The sequence below is a fragment of the Globicephala melas genome, chromosome 5 (genome assembly GCF_963455315.2).
Source record: "Globicephala melas chromosome 5, mGloMel1.2, whole genome shotgun sequence".
NCBI classification, from domain to species: Eukaryota; Metazoa; Chordata; class Mammalia; order Artiodactyla; family Delphinidae; genus Globicephala; species Globicephala melas.
Window position 1 is genome coordinate 16,454,442 of NC_083318.1, and position 24,631 is coordinate 16,479,072.

At 36.2% G+C, this 24,631-nt stretch overlaps 1 protein-coding gene and 1 non-coding gene across 2 annotated transcripts in view; one reads left to right on the forward strand and one right to left on the reverse strand.

Annotated features, from left to right (window-relative positions):
* FAT4 (FAT atypical cadherin 4) overlaps positions 1-24,631 on the reverse strand; it is a 171,610-nt gene that overhangs the window by 80,811 nt on the left and 66,168 nt on the right. The window contains exons 2-4 of the mRNA XM_060298962.1: positions 18,125-18,256; positions 6,391-6,652; positions 4,182-4,532 (exon numbers count right to left, since the gene is read on the reverse strand). Coding sequence (XP_060154945.1) covers positions 4,182-4,532; positions 6,391-6,652; positions 18,125-18,256 — 745 coding nt within the window. The remainder of the gene's footprint in view (positions 1-4,181; positions 4,533-6,390; positions 6,653-18,124; positions 18,257-24,631) is intronic.
* Positions 9,057-9,163, forward strand: LOC115857365 (U6 spliceosomal RNA). Its single transcript, XR_004041233.1, has one exon. It is a non-coding gene; the product is annotated as a U6 spliceosomal RNA (small nuclear RNA).

A 24,631-nucleotide genomic window follows, 5' to 3' on the forward strand; every position in this document is an offset into this window, starting at 1 on the left:
AATTATTATTGAGAAAAAAAGTTATGATGACATCTGGATAAAAATAATACCAACAAGCAGAGATATACTTCTTTGTAAGCATATAAAACCTTTCATGCCCAAGATCAAAAGAAATTTAAAATACTTACAAAATTACAGATGGCTACAAAGTGATGGCCTAACATTTCTACATAAATCAACTGGAATGCAAGTAATTAAATCAAGGATCTGAACACCCTTGGTCCACTGTGTATGCTACTTCCTGGAGTAAACAATTAACTTGCAGAGGCAAAAAGAGAACATGATACCAAGATTTTATAGCCTTGTAAACAGCAGGAGAGCCTCCTTTTTAGGGAAAACTTTTAGTGGAGTAGGTGGATGGTGGAAGTAATAAATATTAAGCTTTAGCTAGAATTATGAAAAAAGAAAAATTTGGTTTTATATTCAAATTCATAATGAAAAATGTATCAGGTGGTAACGTTAACAATGAACTGACGATAACAATCATTATCTTTGAAAAAATAAACATAGAAATACAACTAGTTTTGCACAAAATATTGCAGCAGCATCTAAGAAACAGCTCTCATCTCAGGAACTGAGACCTTACGGTTGCAATTACAGGCCATGGAAGCCATCTATATGGACTTTACTGTAAAGAAAAGGACTTTTCATTCCTGTCAAGTCTAAGTGACTCTGGGCATGTGCTCTACATCTAAAAAATACATGTAGACATATTGAAACTCAAAATTCTCCCTGAACCTTTGTACTATCCTGAAAAATTGAGAGCTCAGGCCATTCTTCTCTCTCTGCTCCTTGCATCAAATATCCCAATCATGAATCACTAAATATATTATTTTAGTATTCTATAATTTATTCATATGTGTTGGGACTTGAATTTAGTGGGCTTTCATAGCACCAGATTTTTAAGCTTAGAAAAGTTCATATTTCTAACCATTTGTGTTCAATGTTCTGAAAGCAGTTTATTTACATGACTCTTTCTTTCTGGCAGCTTTTTTGTGTGTGTGTGGTTGTGTTAGGGTTTTTTTTTTTTTTTTTGGTTGATTTTTATTTCAATCTTAAGAATAATTTAGTTCCAGGAAATATAGCATATAACTATAGGTATGTAGCTCTACTATGAAATGTGTATATTTATTCACAATCCATAAATGTTGTCTAATTATTTCTATGATGAACTAGTATTTGTCAACTTATCATACAGCTGTAACACATGGAACTCTTGCAAATAGCATTCACTTTTATGAAGCAGTTCCAACAAGGTCATCAGGTCACTGGAATATGAAACCCATTTACAGGTCAAATGATCTGCATTGTGTACCAAGCATATATCAGTAAATTTATTCAGCAATAATTACAATTGCTTTATGACTCTACAACTCCCCAATATTTTGAAGAGTTTATGAATTTATTTCTAGGATAATGTAATAATTATCAAAGCCAGGATATTTCCATGAAACTTCCATTTTATAATACTTTGCCTCAATATAATACTTTCTTAACTGTATGCATGAAAGCCTTGAGATTAATACATGTGTTACTTATCTTGTGAACACAGTAAAATATTTGCTTTATTCTTATTAAATGGTATGTAATCTAAAATTTTAGGTTAAAATTAGAGAATTTAGATATAAGTAACAGAAAATGTTAAACTTATTTCCATATAAAATGTCTTCATTTAAGATGACAATATTCTCTCATCTGAAAACTCTTGATCAGAGATTAAAACAAATTTGCTAATAAATTTGCTAATTAGAAAAGTCTAATTAGCAAATAATATTGTTTGTGAAATATGTTGAGAACTATTTAGTATAACTGAGTTGGCAGTTTTAAACAAAGAAGGTTACCCTTGTACAGTCTTATCATGATCCCTGTAATTCAGAGAGATTAGAAACTGTGTCCTATATTTTAGGTCAAAGTACAGGAAATTACACTGATAAAAGTATTCTAAACTAAAACAATGGAAAAATGTAGCTTGAAACTTTTACCTAACACAATTAAAGGCAAAAAAAAATCCATAAAAAGTAACTTGAAGTCAATGGTTAACACATTTCTCTGCATATGCTTACATGCATTATTCCAGCAGCTTTCACACACAAAAAAGTGTCTTATTTGCTATTTTCCCAGTTCCCTGCAATCAAGGTGTGAGGATAAACGAAATTTACTTTAGAGCTGCACACAATCCTATGATACAATGGACTCTCTCTAATACCTAATAAATAAGTCACAATGAAACCTGGCAGATAATTCTTCACTACAGAAAAGTTGGAACCAATAAAAAAAGTTCATATCCAGAGATCAGGTAAATTAATTAAGTTTATATCAATAATAATAGAGAAATCAACATCCAAAATAAAGATTAACCTCAGTTGTGTATAAAGCCTAATGGTAGACAATTACAGAGCTGGGCTGATGTGCATGAAATAGACTGAGCAATGTTCTTAGGCCAGGACTGGGTACATACTAAGGACAGGTGGCCCATCACATTTGCTGGTTCCCCATCCACAGATTCAACCACGATGGATCAAAAATATTTGGGAAAGAAAGATTCCAAACATTTCCAAAAAGAAAAACTTGAATTTTCCATGCACTGGCAACTATTTACATAGCATTTATATTGTATTAGGTATTATAACTAATCTAGTAATCTATATGGGAGGATGTGCATAGATTATATGCAAATACTACACCACTTTACATAAAGGATTTGAGCATCTTGGATCTTGGTACCAGTAGGGGTCCTGGAACCAATCCCCTGCAGATACAAAGGGACAACCTGTATTTGACAATTGTCGGTTATTGTTACTAATATTATTAGCAATTTCTAGAACTAACATTATAGGCACTTCTATTTTAGGTATATTTATGTGTCCAATATTAACTGTGCTTAAATAAGAGGGGAAAACTTCAAAATGTACTTAATGAATTCTAAAGAAAGCATTCTCATGAATTAAAAATACTGTGCTCTTTGCCTCTCATATCTTTCTAAGTGGCAATTCTGGACACTCCTGAAAGGAAACTAAGTATAGAGCAGAATGTTGAGATAGAATGGTACTCTGAGATTACATAAATCATTTAAGTCAGCAAGAACCAGGAAATTCTAAATTAAGGTTGATATGCCTATGTCACGAGGCATATCCTTGGGCTAGAGACCCATTTCCTCTTAAAATAATGTCCCTTGTTTTCTCAACTGAATGAACATTTAGCTGCATCCAGTGGAAGGGAAAACAAGGTACTAACTTTCCAAACAGTTTAGTTAAAGGCTGATAATCTGTACAATGTTATCTCTGAGCCTATATTATCTGGTATTTGTATATACAAGTTAGTCTTAGAAGAAAGACCAAGGGAGTCCTATTTTAAAATAAAGTTTTTCAAATAAATAAATAAAAATCAAGCAAAAATCAAACATTGTAAAGTCTAGATTTAATGTAAAATCTCAACTGGATTATATAGCATAAATTAAAGAGATCTGAGACTGTCCTTTGAGACAAAGCATGAAAGCTTGCTAAAATACTCTGAGCAATTTTCAGTCAGAAATATAAAACTAGGGCTTCCCTGGTGGCACAGTGGTTGAGAGTCCGCCTGCCGATGCAGGGGACACGGGTTCGTGCCCCGGTCCGGGAAGATCCCACATGCCGCGGAGCGGCTGGGCCCGTGGGCCATGGCCGCTGAGCCTGCGCTCCACAGCGGGAGAGGCCACAGTGGTGAGAGGCCCGCAGACCGCAAAAAAAAAAAAAAAAAGAAATATAAAACTAATCACGCATTCTAAGTATTTTTTGAGACTTTGGTTTTCCTTTTGCATCCATATTTTATCCTTTTCATGTTAAAAGAATATATGTAAGCAAATAGTTATTTATCTGACATAAACCTACCAAAAAGCTGTTTTATGACTTCTACATTGCTAACCTGCAATAGTGTCATACAGTTAGGGAGAAAAAAAGAAAGATAAAGTTTAAAAAGCTTATAAGATGATAACAATGCATGCAGTGTAACTGTTATAAATAAGATATTAACTAACAAAATACTTAATCTTTTCATCCTGTATAGTTAAATTATAATCTATTCCTCAACTTTGGACCTATACTTACAAAATGCAATTTTGTGACAGCTGCACACAGTAAAGAAATACGAAATGAAGCTGACGATATTTTTTAATAAAGTTTAAGTATATAAAATAAAGTACATACCATCATCCGCGTCAGTAACATTAAACACAAGAACAGTAGATCCTAGAGGTAGATTCTCCATTAAAGATGTGCTGTATGAATCCAAGCTGAAAATGGGTGGGTTATCATTTACATCTAGTATATTGAAATAAACCCTAATGGTAGTAAATTGTCCCCCACCATCTTCAGCTCGGACAGTGAGAATATAATATTGCTGTGCTTCATAATCTAATATTCGAGTCAAATTAAAGACTCCGGTAACTGGATTCAGGAAAAATGTGCCATCTTCATCGTCTTCATTTACAATGTATGTAATTTCTCCATTCACACCAGAGTCATCATCCGTAGCTAAAATAGCTGCTACCAAAGAACCTATCAGAAAAATAAGAGTCTAAAATTAATGGGACAGGGTATTGCTAAGAGAACACTTATGATATCAAAAACTTTATTTCTACAGTAAAGTATTTTAACTAGAGAAGTACTATGAAAATATAATGAACACAACATTCTGTAGATTTCTACATTAACACCCGATACCAACATTCCCAAATAGTATCAAAATGTATAGCGTATTAGATATCCAGTAGATCTTATGTTGCAATGTAAATGTTCTGGGGAATGAACACTACTTCGGACATTATTTTTCTACCTGGCACTACCAATCCATAAACATATTGATGAATTCAATGAGCATATATTGGGGCCCATTGCTAGTGTCAGGAACTGGGAATTCCAAGCAATGATACAAACTTATGCTGAGGGGATACCAGTTGACAGCTCATATGACCGAAACAGGCTGGGACCTGGGGCCATTTGCTGCAGTGCTGCAGGGCTTACACCGGCACACACCTCTCCTCAAGCAAAACAAATACAGAGAAACTATATGGGACTGAAAATAACTGTGTGCATGCCCAGTTGGGGCAAATTCTGGACCAAGAGATAAAAAAAGACCAAAAAAACCAACTGCCACTTCTGAAGAGCCAGGAGCAAAAACTGGGTGTTGGGAGCAAAAGCAGGGTACTGCGCATGCCCCCTGCACTCAGCACCACAAATAGGTGGGCAGAACACCTAAGCCACCCCTCTGTCCCGACCCCTGGGCACACCCCTACCCTGACCCCACATAAGGAAGCAGCTTGCTGAGCGAGCAAGGGAACCTGTTACTTGTTTTTGCTCCTTCCTGCTGGGGCAGGGGCCCCAAAAAAGCCTAGCCTGAATTTCTTGTCTGGCCTCTAGTCAATTTCTATTGATTGGGGAAGGCCATGAACCCTGGTCAGTATCATGACCATTGCTAGAATTAAGGCGAGAAAGAAACGTAATGGGAATTACCTGAAGGACATGCATAACTCATCTTGGGGACTGTAGTGAGAAGTAGGCTTCTATAAATGTTTCACTCCTCTGTCAAATGAGTTTCTAAAACATATGCCTTATTCCAAACTCACTCCAAATGTAATTCAGAATTCAATTTCAGTTTTAGATAAGAATTTCCAATAGTGGGAAGGAAGCATACCCACACCAATTACATGGATTTTGGGTACTCAAATTCAACAGTCATAGCATAATATGTTCAAATAGACAAGGTGGGAATTCAGGATTCCTATTTTACTAACATTTATTGAGCATCTGCTAATCCTCGAACCCCATGTTAGCAAACTTATATACGTTTTACCCTAATTCTAACAGGAATCGTTTCCATATACAGCAGGATGAACTGAAGCTAAGAGAAATGAATACACTGCCTTGGTTCACACAGCTAGTAAGTGTTAGAACCAGTATTGACAGGTTTTCATGTGCTTTTCTTTGCTCTTTCTATGCACAGCAACATATTCACATCAGACTTTTTTTTTAATCTTTATTGGAGTATAATTGCTTTACAATGATGTGTTAGTTTCCGCTTTACAACAAAGTGAACATCAGACGTTTTTAAAGTGGAAAAATGCTATCAAAACTATGGTTGCCAGAAAAATCCACAATGCATGTCACAAATACTTTCAGAAACAGAAATATCTGTAATTAGTAATCAGATGATTGGCTACCTTCATTTGCTCTCAAAAGTCTAGAAATTTGTTTGGGAATTGTAGTGAAGATGGTTAATTAAAATATTTCAAAATCCAGCATTTATACTTGGTAGCATATGGTAAAAACTAGTCACAATTTAAGAGTAGCCAAAACATAGTCCATAATTGTAGTCAAAGGTGATCCTTGCCAATACACTTATGGGCGTGCCACCTACCTGGGGTAGTGTCTTCTGGGATGTCAAAAGAGTACACAGGCCTGGAGAACTTGGGTGTGTGGTCATTCACATCGCTGACAGTGATATTTATTCTCATATCTGAGGACTGAAGGCCGTCATCTGCACGAACCAGCAAGGAATATTTGGAACGGCGTTCCCTGTCCAACCTCTTGGTAGCTATCAGATCTCCAGATTCAGGGTCAATTCGGAAACTGTCATCAGCTCCACTAATGATTGTGTATGTGACAAGAGCATTTGCACCCTAGGGAAAAAAGATGAGTATCTGAACTGCTAGAAACAGAACACCAAGAGTACCACTCCTTGTGCTGAATACGTATTTGACAAAGTGAAGCTTTGGGGCTTAATTTCACATGATACTGTAAGATTTCAAAAGGTAACAAGCCAGAGTAGTGTATTACCTAGTCTTTCACCATTCACTCCATTAAATAACAACAAATCGCAACCTTCAGTATTTATATGTATATTTCAGTATTTATATAACACAATGAATCTCAACCTTCAGTATTTATATATACCATTCACTCCATTAAATAACACAACAAATCTCAACCTTCAGTATTTATATGTTTTTTAATTCTTAAAATATACACATGGAAAATACGAATGATGCTAATACTATTAACCACATAACCAGAGGTTTGCTAAAGGCTTGCTCTGTGCCAGGCCTAGTGACAGCACTAAGTATGCATTATCTCGCTTCAATTCACAGCTCCATGAGATACTATTCCTCAAATGAAGACACAGGGTTCCGAGATGCTAGGTAACTTATGCAGAGTCTCACTGTAAGTGTGAGCGTGGATTTCAAACCCTAGTCTGCCTGACTCTGAGCTCATGCTCCTTCTGGTTCAACATGAAAAGGTATTAAACAAATCAAGCACTAAATGGAGGCTTGCAATAAGCACTGTAAGAACCAAAGACAGGGATTATTTTGACCAATTTGGTAGTGTGGAGAGTTTAAATCTAAAATAAAAGAAGAAAAATCAAGCTAAAGTATTAGATTATGGGTGTATGTTGGAGAATCTCAGTTGTAACACACATTGAATTGTATGGCCAAGAAACCACTAATCTTGTTTTAATCGAAAACAATCTTTTAAGGCTCTCAATAGTGTAGGATGGACTAGAATGAAGAGAGGCCAGAGAAGGGAGACAGTGAATAAAGTTTGGCCCCAAGAGACTGGGGCTTTATTTCCTCAAGATGAAACTCTATACAATCTGTATTATTTTCTGGTTCTAAGTCCCTGTTCTGTAAAATGAAAGCAGGAATCCATTCTTGTTTTCTCTCAGATCTTAGAGCTGTAGCACTCAAAATCTGAGGTATGAACCAGGAATTTGGCAGAAGGAATGGAAAAGTTGAGAAAAATACATTTATTAAGTGTTTATTAAGTGCTAAGCACTGCTCTGAGCACATCAGTTCATGGGCACTAATTGTTTAGATACTTAAAGGTAATCCAGTTGGGTAAGTACTATTATTATCCCAATTTTGAAGATAAAGAAACTGAGACAAAGAAATACGAACCCTGGCTATCTTGCTCTAGAAATGAGACTCTCAATTATTATGTAACAAACATAATACACAGGACAAATTAGTTAAGATCTGATAGGTTATTGGATATAGAAGTAACAGTAACAGTATCTCTCATTTGTTCAACATTCCCCTATATTCTCATTTCTTTCTTTTTTTTTTAAATTGCAGTTGATTTACAATGTTGTGTTAGTTTCAGGTGTACAGTAAAGTGAATCAGTTATATATATATATATATATATATATATATATCCACTCTTTTTTTAAATTCTTTTCTCATATAGGCCATTACAGAATATTGAGTAGAGTTTCCTGTGCTATACAGTAGGCTCTTATTAGTTATCTATTTTATGTACAGTAATGTGTGTATGTCAATCTAAAACTCCCAGTGTATCCCTCCCCACTGCCCTTATCCCCTGGTAACCATAAGTTTGTTTTCTACATCTGTGACCCTACTTCTGTTTTGTAAGTAAGTTCATTTGTACCCTTTTTTTAGTTTCCAAATATAAAAAATATGATATTTTTTTTTTCTGTGTCTGACTTACTTCACTCAGTCTCATTTCTTTCTTTTAACAACTCCAGGCAATGGGTGTAAAAGTGAAACAGAAGGAAAAAAAATTAATTTCAAATTACTTTGGCTGTCAATTAGGAGAATCCTCTTGCTGAAGATATCTCTGGATAAGGTCTGCTTTGATGCAGGAGAAAGTATACAGTGAAATTTTATAATTTTATGTATAGTATGTTAAGCAATTGAAGGACAGTTTCATAGAAATTGTTATGTGGCAATGGTCATAACCATAGAAATGGTTGTGTGGTCAGAGATTTGAAAAGGGGTTTCATAAAACTATCTGAAGGTCGATATATGTAGGTCACAGTTGAGGCCACAAGATTTGTTGAGGATTTAAATTAGAATAGATCAAGAAAGGAACAGCAGCATAAAGATTGAATACTACATTTAGAGAATGGGAAAAAGGGGCAGGGACTACGGGAAGAAGAGGGGGAAGGACCTAGGAGACCCAGAGGACAGCCTGCCACAGAGGTTAAAGGGAAGGTTTCAAGAAAGAACAGATTTTAGCAGTGTCAAAAATAAAGAAATTAAGGGAAATTAAAATTAAAGCATCCAGTGCTCGCTTCGGAAGCACATATACTAAAATTGGAATGATACAGAGGAGATCAGCATGGCCCCTGCGCAAGGATGACACACAAATTCGTGAAGTGTTCCATATTTTTCTAATGAGAATCTACTGTGTAGCTCAGGGAACTCAGTGCTCTGTGGTAACCTAAATGGGAAGGAAATCCAAAAAAGAAGGGGTATATGTATACATATAGCTGATTCACTTTGCTGTACAGCAGAAACTAACACAACGTTGTAAAGCAACTGTACTCAAATAAAGATTAATAAAAAAAAAATTAAGCACCCATCTGGATTTGATGATGGGGGATGATAATTTTACAGTATTTAAAAATCTCTTATAAACTTATCTATATATTGTTGCAATTATGAGCAGTTTGATTTAGATATGTTTACTTATATGTATATTATAATTGAAATATTGAGTTAAATATTATACACTGTACTGGCTGAGATCTGATGCTCTGGGGTCATAGTTTTGGGCTTGAATATTTGCTCTACTACTTATTAATTGTGTGTCATTGGGCCACTACCTAACCTCTTTGAGCCAACGTTTCCTTACCTGGACAATCGGGTTGGTAATAATACCTGCCACATAGGACTGCTCTGAGGATTAAAGGCACTCATATGTGTAAAGGACCTAGAAAAATCCTTGAGAAGCTTTAAGCGTATGACAATGCTAGTTGTTACTTTTAGTCCTATTTTAATTATTTTCTTATAAAAGGAATACAACAAGTTAAATGTATTTGATGACTAAGTTGTTTGCAAATAAATAATTTAAGTAAAAATTTGATTAGAGTTGCTATATATCCCAGGGAAAATATTCTCTGATTTCCTGTTAATATGTAGTATTGAGTCTTGACACTGAGGTATAAGTAGTGTTGGAATTGTCAACTTCAAAAATTGCTTTTTGATTTAAATATACTCACATAAAACAAATATACTTTTTTTACCATATTAAGCTATAGCAAGGTATTTATTAAAATATACAGGCTAAGAACTCTCCAGAAGATATTAGGAAGAACATAAATTTAGGGTGTTTAGACTATAAAGCTGACATGCTGGGAAATTTCAGCAGCTGAAGTTTCCATACATCTTTTCCATCACAGGTTAAATATATTTTATCTTTGTGACCAAACACATAAGGGGATGATTTCTAACAGTTGAAGGCAAAAATACTCTTTCAAAATTTACATTTAGTGGCATTTGCTATATTTGTACTGCATTCCCTAAGCTAATCTTAAAATTTAGTAACGTGAATGCCTCAAAGAACATTTTAATTTAGTAATGGAACAGCTGGGTTTAACGTACTATGCACATTTATCTTGTATATTCAGGTGTACATAGAGTATCTAATGTATTTATTGTAATTGTATGGTTTAACAAAAACATTCAATAAGAATTTTAGACTTCTAATCTGACCACATTCTGTACCATTTGTTCTATTTTACAAGGAATTCGATTATTCTGGTAAAACAGTCCAGGGAAAAACAGCTACACTCAATTCTGACCTACTAAAATGGAATTTGGAAACTAGGGGAAAGCCAAGATATAAAAACATTTCAAGCTATTGTACAAATGGTTTGAAATTGAGAAATGTCCTGTCTGCAAAATGACTATAATAATTAATACTCCTAAACTTATGATAATTCTTCTGAACAGAAGCAAAGGCAACAGACTATGTCGATAAACCATCTTTTTCACTTTCAAAATCAGCTGATGTGGTGCATTAGTAGTTCTAGTGAATGTCTGAAAATGTGTAGCCAAGAGTAATGATTTAATTAGGTCTTTTGAAAAGTCTATTTATTTAATATTCCAAATATGCAGTATCAGCAATGCTACAAGAAACAAATATCGTATTTCAGCTGTAGCCCAGTGGAAATAATGCTGTTTAAAAATACTCCACTCTCCTGAGGAACCACAGAGACAAAAGTAAGTGGAAGGAATTCTAAAAGTAAATAGCTATAAATTGCAAATGCATTTTATGAACTTAAGTAGTATTTTCAAAAACACATATGGTACCATGGAACAAAGCTTGAGTATCCTGGCCAATTACAAGCATAATAATTCTGTTTATCGAAGGAAACAAGAGACTGACAAAGTCACATGCTTCTGAGAGATGTGTATCTTGATCCAACACATGTTTCAAAAGATATTTAAATTACGTTCAACATGTATATGTTGCTTTCTAAAACTGATTCCTTTACCCAGGCATTACTCTTCAGTGACCTACTAGTTTCTCTAACATACTAATATTTTTATGTTCAATTTAGTAATTAAGGACAAGTGTATAAACTAAAGAATATATGGACATAATTTGCTGATTACCTACATAATCTTAGCATTTTAAAGAATTCTATTAATCTTGCAAAATCAATCTACTGGATAGTTGTGTGACAATTTAATGCTGGCCACAAAGTAAAAGCAACTCCTTGCTTTCAATATTGACTCCTACTCAAAACTAGATGAAGAAAGAAAACAGAGCCATGATTTGGTAAGAGAGAAAACATTTGAAACATATATATATATATATACATATTTTCAAATTTAACTAAGAGGTAAGGAGCTGACAATAGAGAAGAAGATAGAAGGTTTACCTAAAAGCATTAATATTAATTTATTATAAACCACTCAGAAAAGGAAACAGCCAATAATTCTGAATGCCATAGGAAGCCTAGGTATCCCTTACGCATGGCATAGAGCCAAAGAAATTGGTTTCTAAAGCCAGGATTGGAAATAGTCAGTAGTCATTAAAATGCTACTAAAAAATTTAAGAGAAAACATATCCAAGAAGGAAAACAACCTCAGGGGCTTAAAATTTTAAACATAAGAGTCCAAAAGCATTTTCCAAAAATGTCTTCCTTTTTTCTTTTTAAACATCTTTATAGGAGTATAATTGCTTTACAATGGTGTGTTAGTTTCTGCTTTATAAAATAGTGGATCAGCTCTACATATACATATATCCCCATATCTCTCTCCCTCTTGCATCTCCTTGCCACCCTCCCTATACCACCCCTCCAGGTGGTCACAAAGCACCGAGCTGATCTCCCTGTTCTATGCAGCTGCTTCCCACTAGCTATTTTACATTTGGTAGTATATATAAGTCCATGCCACTCTCTCACTTCCTCCCAGCTTACCCTTCCCCCTCCCCATGTCCTCAAGTCCATTCTCTACATCTGCATATTTATTCCTGTCCTGCCCCTAGGTTCTTCAGAACCATTTTTTTTTTCAGATTCTATATATACGTTAGCATACAGTATATGTTTTTTTCTTTCTGACTTACTTCACTCTGTATGACAGTCTCTAGGTCCATCCACCTAACTACAAATAACTCAATTTCGTTTCCTTTTATGGCTGAGTAATATTCCATTGTATATATGTGCCACATCTTCTTTATCCATTCATCTGTCGATGGACACTTAGGTTGCTTCCATGTCCTGGCTATTGTAAATCACACTGCAATGAACATTGTGGTATATGACTCTTTTTGAACTATGGTTTTCTCAGGGAATATGCTCAATAGTGGCATTGCTGGGTTGTATGGTAGTTCTATTTTTAGTTTTTTAAGGAACCTCCATACACTTCTCCATAGTGGCTATATCAATTTACATTCCCGCCAACAGTACAAGAGGGCTCCCTTTCCCCCATACCCTCTCCAGCATTTATTGTTTGTAGATTTTTTGATGATGGCCATTCTGACTGGTGTGAGGTGATACCTCATTGTGGTTTTGATTTGCATTTCTCTAATGATTAGTGATGTTGAGCATCCTTTCATGTGTTTGTTGGCAATCTGTATATCTTCTATGGAGAAATGTCTATTTAGGTCTTCTGCCCATTTTTGGACTGGGTTGTTCTTTTGATATTGAGCTGCATGAGGTCCTTGTAAATTTTGGAAATTAATCCTTTGTCAGTTGCTTCATTTGCAAATATTTTCTCCCATTCTGAGGTTGTCTTTTCGTTTTGTTTATGTTTCCTTTGCTGTGCAAAAGCTTTTAAGTTTTATTAGTTCCTATTTGTTTATTTTTGTATTTATTTCCATTTCTCTAGGAGGTGGGTCAAAAAGGATCTTGCTGTGACTTATGTCATAGAGTGTTCTGCCTATGTTTTCCTCTAAGACTTTGATAGTGTCTGGCATTATATTTAGGTCTTCAATCCATTTTGAGTTTATTTTTGTATATGGTGTTAGGAAGTGTTCTAATTTCATTCTTTTCCATGCAGCTGTCTAGTTTTCCCAGCACCATTTATTGAAGAGGCTGTCTCTTCTCCATTGTATATTCTTGCCTCCTTTATCAAAGATAAGGTGACCATATGTGCGTGGGTTTATCTCTGGGCTTTCTATCCTGTTCCATTGATCTATATTTCTGTTTTTGTGCCAGTACCTTACTGTCTTGATTACTGTAGCTTTGTCATATAGTCTGAAGTCAGGGAGCTGGATTCCTCAGTTTTCCTTTCTCAAGATTGCTTTGGCTATTTGGGGTCTTTTGTGTTTCCATGCAAATTGTGAAATATTTTGTTCTAGTTCTGTTAAAAATACCAGTGGTAGTTTGATAGGGATTGCATTGAATCTGTAGATTGCTTTGGGTAGTATAGTCATTTTCACAATGTTGATTCTTCCAAGAACACGGTATATCTCTCCACCTGTTTGTATCATCTTTCATTTCTTTCATCAGTGTCTTATAATTTTCTTATAATCTCTGGGAGAGCTTTCACCATTTGATATTACATGGAGCCGGGAGGTCTCTGGTGGACCAATGTCCTGAACTCGGCTCTCCCACCTCAGAGACACAGTCCTGACACCCAGCCAGAGCAGCAAGACCCTGTTAGTCACACGGCTCAGAAGAAAAGGGAGAAAAAAAGAAAGAGAGAAAGAAAAAATAAAATAAAGTTATTAAAATAAAAAATAATTATTAAAAATAAAAATAATTTAAAAAAGCAAAGAAAGAAAAAGGAGAGCAACCAAACCTAAAAACAAATCCACCAATGATAACAAGCGCTAAAAACTATACTAAAACAAACAAAAAGCAATGACAACAACAAAGAAATAGACAGAACCCTAGGACAAATGGTAAAAGCAAAGCTATACAGTCAAAATTACACAAAGAAGCATACACATATACACAAAAAGAGAAAAGGGAAAAATATATATATATCGTTGCTCCCAAAGTCCACCTCCTCAATTTGGGATGACTCGTTGTCTATTCAGGTATTCCACAGATGCAGGGTACATCAAGTTGACTGTGGAGATTTACTCCGCTGCTCCTGAGCTGCTGAGAGGGATTTCCCTTTCTCTTCTTTGTTCGCACAGGTCCCAGGGTTCAGCTTTGGATTTGGCCCCGCCTCTGCGTGTAGGTCGCCTGAAGGCATCTCTTCCCGCCCAGACAGGACCAGGTTAAAGGAGCCGCTGATTGGGGGGCTCTGGCTCACTCAGGCCTGGGGGAGGAAGGGGCACGGAGTGCGGGGCGAGCCTGCGGCAGCAGACGCCAGCATAACGTTGCACCAGCCTGAGGTGTGCCGTGCGTTCTCCCAGGGAAGTTGTCCCTGGATCACGGGACCCTGGCAGTAGCAGGCTACACAGGCTCCCGGGAGGGGAGGTGTGGAATGTGACCTGTGCTCGCACACAGGCTTCTTGGTGGCGGCAGCAGCAGCCATAGTGTTTCATGCCTGCCTCTGGGGTCCGCGCTGGTAGCCGCAGCTCGAGCTCTTCTCTGGAGCTTGTTTACAATGGTCTCTTGCCTCTTCGGCAGCTGCAGACTTTTCCCCGGACTCCGTCCTGGCCAGCTGTGCAGCACTAGCCCCCTTCAGGCTGTGTTCACGCCGCCAGTCCTCTCCAGGCGCTCCGACCGAAGCCGGAGCCTCAGCTCTCAGGCCCGCCCGCCCCTCGCGCGAGCAGACAAGCCTCTCGGGCTGGTGAGTGCTGGTCGGCAACGATCCTCTGTGCGGGAGTCTCTCCTCTTTGCCCTCCGCACCCCTGTGGCTGCGCTCTCCTCTGCGGCTCCGAAGCTTCCCCCCTCCGCCACCCGCAGTCTCCGCCCACAAAGGTGCTCCTAGTGTCTGGAAACCTTTCCTCCTTCACAGCTCCCTCCCACTGGTGCAGGTCCCATCCCTATTCTTTTGTCTCTGTTTATTCTTTTTTCTTTTGCCCTCTCCAGGTACGTAGGAAGTTTCTTGCCTTTTGGGAGGTCTGAGGTCTTCTGCCAGCGTTCAGTAGGTGTTCTGTAGGAGTTGTTCCACATGTAGATGTATTTCTGATGTTTTTGTGGGGAGGAAGGTGATCTCCACATCTTACTCCTCCACCATCTTGAAGGTCTCCTCCCCTTCTTTTCTTTAAAGTTGCAGGTGAAACTATTTCCTCCCTTCCATCCTCTGCTGCCTTTTCCTCCTTCCACCCCACCTCTCCTTGCCCCCGCATACAGGTCCTATTACAAAATACTCAGTGTTGATTTTTATGCCTTCAAGTGCAGTCACATCCTGCACAAATTGTCAACATCCCAACCGCTCCCTGAATGGCAAACAATTCTTTCTTTTCCCTAGTTATTCCTGCTTTATAACTTTACCCGTTTCTGCCCCTTTAACTCCCCACCCTTTCTCACCTCAAATGCACTTCTTGCATATCCTAGCTATCATCACCTTACATTTAGTAATTTAAAAAAAAAAGAAAAACTGGAACATCTCAGGATAACACGAGCATGGTTACTTACATTTTTTTAACTTAAAAAACAAAACTCAATAGAAATAAAACAAGTACACTAAAACCGTGTTGACGTAAATACCTAGAGACATAAGGACTTTCCCAGCCTTCTTCAAATTTCATCATAAATATAAACACATCTCAAAAGATGAACTTGAAGACAATGCAAGTGTGTGTGGGCATACACACACACAGAAAAGTTAAAGAGAGAAAAATAAACACACAGGTAGCACTGCATTTGTATTAACCCTTCTCTGTCATATCGTGAAAAGAAAAAGTAGAGGGGAAAATAAAATTATAACAGTATCAACATAATAGTATTAAAAGGGTTGAATGTTGGCATCTCTTTCAAACAATCAGTTCTTAAGAGACTAGTGTATCCCATCGGAATATATATATATTATAATTAACATATTATTGCTTCCTGCCTTGGATAAATCACTTGAAATAAATGAGGTTTATTTGTTCTGTTTCTACAGAGAGTATAGCTAACAGAGCAGTTGTTACAATTACAATTATTTGATGTATCGATTGCGTAGGCTTATAGCAATTGCATGAGCTTCTTTTCTGTTGTTGATTTTTAGTTATTTTGCTAAATAAGAGATAATGAAGTTTTATGAATTGAGCTATCCAAATATATATTATCAATGATGAGCTTTAAGGAAATGCAGTATTTACTTAATTATAGTTGATGATATTTCATATCTATCAATAATAATAGAAATATTCTGCACACAACTCTTAATGGTAGCTGGAGTTGGGAATAAACTTTTCTCTATATAAAATTGAGTAGAAGGTACTAAACTTGAAACACCAAATCTTTTTCAGTAGAAAACTACAATTACCTAAATGCCCTTGCTTTATTTTGTTTCCTTTTCCTTAGGAAAAAGAAATTTGGCAAAATGTATAAATGACTAAGTCATTATATTTCTGTACTGGCTGTTAAATATTAGTCTGCTATTGAATTATTTACCTTTTTTTTGTTGTTGTTTTTTGTTTTTTGTTTTGCGGTACACGGGCCTCTCACTGTTGTGGCCTCTCCCGGAGCACAGGCTCCGGACACACAGGCTCAGCAGCCATGGCTCACGGGCCCAGCTGCTCCATGGCATGTGGGATCTTCCCGGACCGGGGCACAAACCCGTGTCCCCTGCATCGGCAGGCGGACTCTCAACCACTGCACCACCAGGGAAGCCCTTTTTTTTTTTTTTAAATTTTATTTTACTGAAGTATAGTTGATTTACAATGTTGTGTTAATTTCTGCTGCACAGCAAAGTGATTCAATTATACATATATTTATATATTCGTTTTCTTTTGTTTGTTTTTGCGGTATGCGGGCCCCTCACTGTTGTGGCCTCTCCCGTTGTGGAGCACAGGCTCCAGACGTGCAGGCTCAGCAGCCATGGCTCACAGGCCCAGCCGCTCTTCAGCATGTGGGATCTTCCCGGACCGGGGCTCGAACCCGCTATTTACCTTTTTAAAGTCAAAGAAATAAGCCAAAAATCAAGTTTTCAGATACTTCTGGATTTTAATTGAGGGTAAGGAAATTAAATTATCTGACCTGTTTGGGGCTTAGCTTAAAGAGAAAGGGGATACTAGTGTAGGGGAACTTTATTCCTCTTTCCAAAACTCTAGAACATTAATTAAACCCTTTACCTAGCAAGAAGGAGAAAACAAGTGATACTATTTTTTTAATGGGAAAAATGTAAATTACAAATTATATAAGCTGCCATGCCATTTGGAGCATTAGCTAAACTTAAAATATAAATACAGAAGGTAGAAATCTAGATTGTGCCCCCAAATTTCAATTTACCACTAGGAAAGAAATTTGTTTATTAATGGAATTGAAAACTCATTAGCTACCTAGATAATTTCCTTAAAATATATAAGGCTATAATTAAATTATATATATTTGTGTATATGTATATATGCAAATTAAATGAAAAGTTGCAAGGTAGCCTTAATTTTTTTTTAATTTTAAATAATTTGCTTTTTTCAATTACAAATAAAAAATAAATTCTTAGCTATATATGTTATAAGATAGCAAATGGGAGTGATACTAGCATTAAAAAATAAGATATTTCTGTAGGAATTTTTTACTATTTGAGAAATTAAAATAATTTGGCTAAGAAATTCAAAATGTAGCCAGCAATGAACTGAGTTGTTAATTGCTGATCAAAGGAAAATCATGACTAGACAGTCTTTATTTTAGCATTCCTATATCATATTTCAAGAATTACTTAATTTCTTTGGAAAAGAGCACACAACGCTTTACCTTAGTTATTAGGAAATAAATGTTGTCAACATACAATAGAAATTTGATAGATCACTGGAATACTAGGTTTCAAAAATTCAGAGAGGGTGTCTGAACTACCTCGTCAGCATCCATGGCTGTTAGTTGCATAATCTTAGAGCCATCTCCAGTGTTCTCCTCCACTGTGAGATCCAGCATGTCGGTTGGGAACACTGGCGGATTGTCATTGATATCCTGAAGTGTTATTTCTACCTACAAGGAGAGAAAGAAACAATGTATGAATATTGCATATGTCTGCAAGATACCAATTAAATTGTATACCAAGAGTCTATTCAAATAGTCCTTCCAAAAAGAATCAGAACCTTCATATATGACATCAAAAACAGAAAATACCCTAGAGAAAGTTGTGAAATATTTATAGAAAAATATAAAAGCCAAATAAAGATCATTTGATCATTTGTTGATCGTAACTGACTTTAAATGATCAACTTGGAGTTTATAATAGAATAGGTCCACGATCAACTGTCATTTTAATCCCCAGATTTGTGCACCAGTGAAGAATTGTTGAGACTTAGGACTGTCTTTCAACCATTAAATGTTGCCTGACACACAGATGAGGTTGTATAAAATTTCTTCCTGAAATGTTTACATATTGGCAACTAATGTCCAAAGGAAATAAAGAAGTTCACATTTTGTTTTAAGAAACACTCAGCATTTTTCCCTTTAAAGTCAACTCTCAATCTTTAGGGGAAGAAAACTACACACATCTTTTCTTTCTATTTCCACTCCTTTCAACACATCTTAATGTGACTAAAGCTAAACAATCATTCCATTCAGATGTAGCATTCATATAAATTGCAAATATTAACAGCTTTGTTTGAAAGATCCTTGTCAGAGCTATTTGTTTTCCTACCTAAGAAAAATTGTTTAGAAATAACAATTTGTGAAGTTTAAATAATAACTTCAAACCATGTGTTTTCTCTTTCGAGCTAGGTGCTAAAAGCTGAATATCTGATAAGAAAAGGGGAGACAGCTGCTAATAAAACTGAAAGCTTCCCCAGTTGGGTCACAAAATCAAGTCATGGAGAAAAATCCATCCATCCATTTAGCTCAGATATAACCAGGACATTTTTCTCCTAGGATGAAATGTCATCTTTTATAGTTACACTGTAAAAACTCCATCAGATCCAAGAGTGATGAGTATGAATATTAGGAGAGAGCAAAAGCATTCTGGTTTCTTCTTTTCCAGGAAGAGAGGAGGGCGGGCTTGGGTGGAGGGAGAAGTAATAGGTAGGATTGTCATTATTCTCTGGCAAGGAATGAGTGGGACATATAGGAAAGCTAGGCAAGTAAACGGGTGAGCAATTGATAAAAAAGAAAACCCAGAAAACAATGTACAAAATTCAGTACTAAATAATTATTATAGTTCCACCATTTAACAGGACAGTTTTGATCATAGCTAGTGGCTCAAATTAGTCTAGGAAGTGGTTAAGACAGCCTCAGTAGTTAGAAATCTGCCACTTCTTTTTTGGCTGACATCATTCTCTACACCACTTCCTTTAGAAAAGATCCACAATGGCTAAAACTGCAGTCTATAAGGAGCATTTCCAACTTCCTTGCAAGGTTGTAAACAACATGAGTTTTCGAATTAGAAAGACTGGAGTTCAGATTCTGTCTCTGCAACTTATTAACTGGGGAAACTCGAGCACTTAATTTCTCTGAGCCTCAGTCTCCTTATCTTAAAATTAGGATAATAACATTTATCTTGCAGCATTTTATGAAGACTAAACCTTGATGATGCTGGCAAAATGACTAGCACAGAGGGAAGCGTTCAACAAAAAGTAGATCTTGGTTTTCACACTACCAGGACAGAACTAGGTGTTCCTCAGAACCAGAGAGAGACTGCATATGTGACATGCATATATGAGTGTGTGTTTATGTAAGTATATGTTCATATCTGTGGGGGGAAGGAAGAACACTAAATTGAGGGTAAAGAGAATCCAGACTGGCACCAATTAAACATGACATCAAAGATACATCAGGACCTGTACCACACACTAGAAGCATGTTGGGTATAAAAGAAAGATTCTTCATTATGAGTGCATGAACTGAACAAGACCCTTCTATATTTTAATAGTTATAACTAACATGCACATAGCAAACACTGTTTTAAGTTGTATATATGTGTACACACATATATACATGCATCCACACACACACATATATACATATAAAATCCTCAAAAGAGCCCTATGAGGCAGGTACTATTATCTTCCATTAGAGAAATGAGTTAATCAAAGGTACATAGGTTAAGATCTAGTAAGTCAGTGTTTTCTTCACTACAATGCAAACCTGTCTTTCTCTCTCTCCACACATACCTCCCTTGTTTGTGTGTGTGTGTTCAATAAATGAATCATATCTGAAAAGTATGTCACAGCTATATAAATATATTTTTACAAATGTGCATATTATTCCTGTCTGGAATTTGGAACACTTACATATGAACTAACTAGCCATATAATCTTGAGTCAGCCTATAAATCTTTGTCAGAATTAAAAAAAAAAATGAACTAGGTGATTCCTAGATACAGCTCTAAAAGTCTGTGATCATGTATTCTCTATGAAATTTTGGCCAACTCCATCACTTCAGGTACAGAAAAGTATTTCCTTTTTTATTAGCAAGAATAAATTTAGTTAAATATTAATGAGTTCAAAACTAAACATTTCTGAATGTATCTAGAATCAGCCAGTTATAGGCACAGATCTAGAACATCTCATCATTGGATCTGATATATGCAAAGGTTATATTTTTGGTTAAGGATACAACAGGTCATCCATTTAATAAGCCAGACTATGCTTTTTCCAAATCAGTGTCAGCTTGCCAATCAAAAAGTTGAAACTTTGTATTCCTTTCTAAAGAAAAATCTGGATATTTTCTCTAACTGTCCAGTCTCTCTTCTCCACTTCACACTTCCTCAAGTATTCCTGAAAAGCTTTCAGCATGACTCCTCTAGATTCCCTCAATTGCCTGGAGTACGAATTACCTAGGAGAGGAGATTTGAACTTATTGGCGTAAGTAGGTGTCATCCTGCAATCCCTTCACTTCTGACTCGGTGTGCCATGTTTCTACTACCAAGAATTCCAAGATCATGGACCCTGTTTACCTATGAGGTGGTCACTGATTCCAATATTTATCCATGTAATATTTTAGGATCTATCGCATAAAGGGTATATGTTAGTCATTAAAAATACAGATGAGGGCTTCCCTGGTGGCGCAGTGGTTGAAAGTCCGCCTGCCGATGCAGGGGACACGGGTTCGTGCCCTGTCCGGAAAGATCCCACATGCCGCGGAGTGGCTTGGCCCATAAGCCATGGCCGCTGAGCCTGCGCGTCCGGAGCCTGTGCTCCGCAACGGGGGAGGCCACAACAGTGAGAGGCCCGCGTACCGCAAAAAACACAAAAAAAAAACCAACAAAAAAAGATGAAAATAAGACAGGCCACCGTCCCTTGCAGGGAAGAAATGAAGTTTGATCATGGAAATATGTACAAATAGAAACATTTACAACTACCTCCAGGAAAACATATTGTTGACATCTTGATTCCAAGAAGTTAGTTCCCCACACCATGGATAATTCTTTGAACTGCCCTGCATCTTGTCCTTGGCAGTTATCATCTCTCTTGATGAGTCCAGATCCTAACATGCACTTGGCTCACTCTCTTGGATCTGCCACCAACCTGAGAGTCTTTTTCCATTACTACCCCCTCTTTGGACTAAGATTTGGTATGATTTGTTTTGAAATATTATCATATAAAACACAGGAGTCAAACATTAAAAGTTTAGAGAAGATATCTGGAAATAAGAATTAAGACATTATAATTTTTAAAGAGTCCTTTCTTTCTGTACAAATTAGATAACTTTAAATAATACAGATAATGGCTATTAGTGGTTTATTTTAAAATTCTGAGATTTAAAAACTGTCTAAGATATAATTCCTAAACTAAAAAAAGTATATGTTGGTAAATACATTCCATTCTTTTAAAAGACACACCAAAAATTACAGCATAGGGCTTCCCTGGTGGCGCAGTGGTTGGGGGTCCGCCTGCCAATGCAGGGGATACGGGTTCGTGCCCCGGTCCGGGAGGATCCCACGTGCCGCGGAGCGGCTGGGCCCCTTAGCCATGGCCACTGGGCCTGCGCGTCTGGAGCCTGCTGCTCCGCAGCGGGGGAGGCCGCGGCAGTGAGAGGCCCGCGTACCGCAAAAAAAAAAAAAAAAAAAAACCTACAGGAGAGCTAAGATTTTAGGGCCAGCATTGCCCCTTTAGTGTTTTACATCTGTTTTTATATTTGTTTGGATCTGAAATAAGCAAAATAATTGCATTTAAATATTATTTTGTAAAAACTATCATATTTAAAAATATTTTTTTTTATTTTTTAGGCCAAGCTGTGAACATGTGGGGTCTTAGTTCCCCGACCAGGGATCAAACCCATGACCTCTGCATTGGAAGCACAGAGTCTTAACCACTGGACCGCCAGGGAAGTCTGAAAAATATCACATTTTGAACTCAGAAGCTTCCCTTCACAAGTGGCTGTATTTTAAATGAAAACAAAACAAATACAAACTGCCAGTAGCTTCCATCACTTAAGTCTGGGGACATTTTAAGGTATCAATTCTGTAAGTTGGTGAAAATTGACCCTCAAAGATGAAAGAAACATTACACCATTAAGATAAGGTACTTGCATATTTTATGCTTGCCTATCAAATGTTGACCTTTGTGCTTAGATATTTGACCCTTAAGGAACATATGTGGTTTCATCTGCTACAATTACAAAGGCAGTTGGTAGCTTTGTGGTTGACTTATTCATAGCAAAAACATCAGCTACAGCTAACGGCTGAACCATAGGTATTGTCTACGGCCATCACTCCATTACCATTTAGGTACCTTCAGAATGACTTTCTAAGCTGAGATACCTGATCCCTAGACAGTGAAACCTTGGTAAATGATGATATTAAAAGACAAAAATATGACCGAGATTAAGGCGCTAAGGCTAATGATCAATTCATTAAAAATTGGTTTGCCTTTTGGTAGTTTTTTAAAGGTAAAAGTTAATTAAAAATATGGCTTTAAATATTGTCACCAAACTTATTTATGCTGAAGGAATAAAATCCTTGATATTCTACTTGCTGAATAGCCAAATGGATATTTAAAAACTAAAACTCTTACTGTGCAAATAGTTACCATGAAATGAGTACAATGCTTTTCTCTTTAAAAATTTTTTCCTATTATATGCAATTTATCATTTTATTCTGCACTGCATCAGGAATGATGTTATATCTTGGGGATTTACTTTTAATTTCTTAAGTCAATAAATCAGAATACAGATACATAATAAATGAGCAATTGCTATTATTATTAGTTAGCAATAGCAATGATCAAATCATTACATATGTGTAAATATAAAATATGGTATTTCACTAAATTAAGTTGATATTACAGAAGTAATACACTATATTCAAGGCTAAGGAATTGACTAAAATATCAAGGTCCATTATGAGCTCATTCTCCAGTTAATAAACTGATAATTGCATTGTGATCACTATCTCAACCACAATTAAAAACATATTCTTAAATACACAATCTCTCTGCAAACTAAATAAAGTGGTTCTTAGTGAATCAGGATGAAAAATGCCCCAAAACATATTTTTAATTCACAGTCTTCCTGCAACCTACATAACATGTTCTGGAAAACAATCTTTTTTTTTTCTTTTGAAAGACTGTAAAATTTATAATACAACAAAGGTTTAGGAATCCATTTATTTGCAAGAAGAAATATTAAAATTCTTAGAAGGAATTTAGATATCATCAAGTTCATCTCCTAATCAAAAGCAAAGCATTGAAATGTCAAGTGATTTATCTAAGAAAAACTATTGTCAGCCTCTTAACTCTAGTCCACTGATTTTTGCAGAGATCTGTGGAAAGAACCAGGCTAGGGAGCAAGCAGCATAATATGCCTTAGACCACTGTCTCTAATCTTTGCACGAAGACAGAGATCATTCAAACAAAATATGCATTTGATGTGTACAGGAAAATAATATTTGTAGAAATTAATGTTTGATTATCTACCCTACAAATACTACTTTATCCACCTTCTTGCTCATTTTTAAATTCCTTTATATATATTTACATTAAGGGAAAATAATCTGTGAAGGTTTGCCTTACTGATGTCACTGGAAGACTATTAAACATTCAGCAAAAAGGTGGTGGATATACATTACAAGTAAAGAAACTATAGCTAAATTATCTGTAGATATCAGTAAAAGTTACTGCTTTTAAAATGTCTACAAAGAAGCTATTTCTTTTTCTCAAAAGATGCAGTAATATTCATTTTCAGAAATGACTAAAGTCTAAATGGTTGGTGGGACAGACATAAAGTACATAAACTATAAAAGAGTAAAAGAAGACATATCACAGCAAATAGTGCCTGATTAGTTGCTTTTTTTAGTGCCAAACATAATTATTTACATTACTGCCTTTTTATTTTTGTGAAACTGACACTCCAAGTTTCTCAAATACTACTATTACCACATAAATTGTGACAAAGCATTGCACCAAAAATAATGCTTAGGGT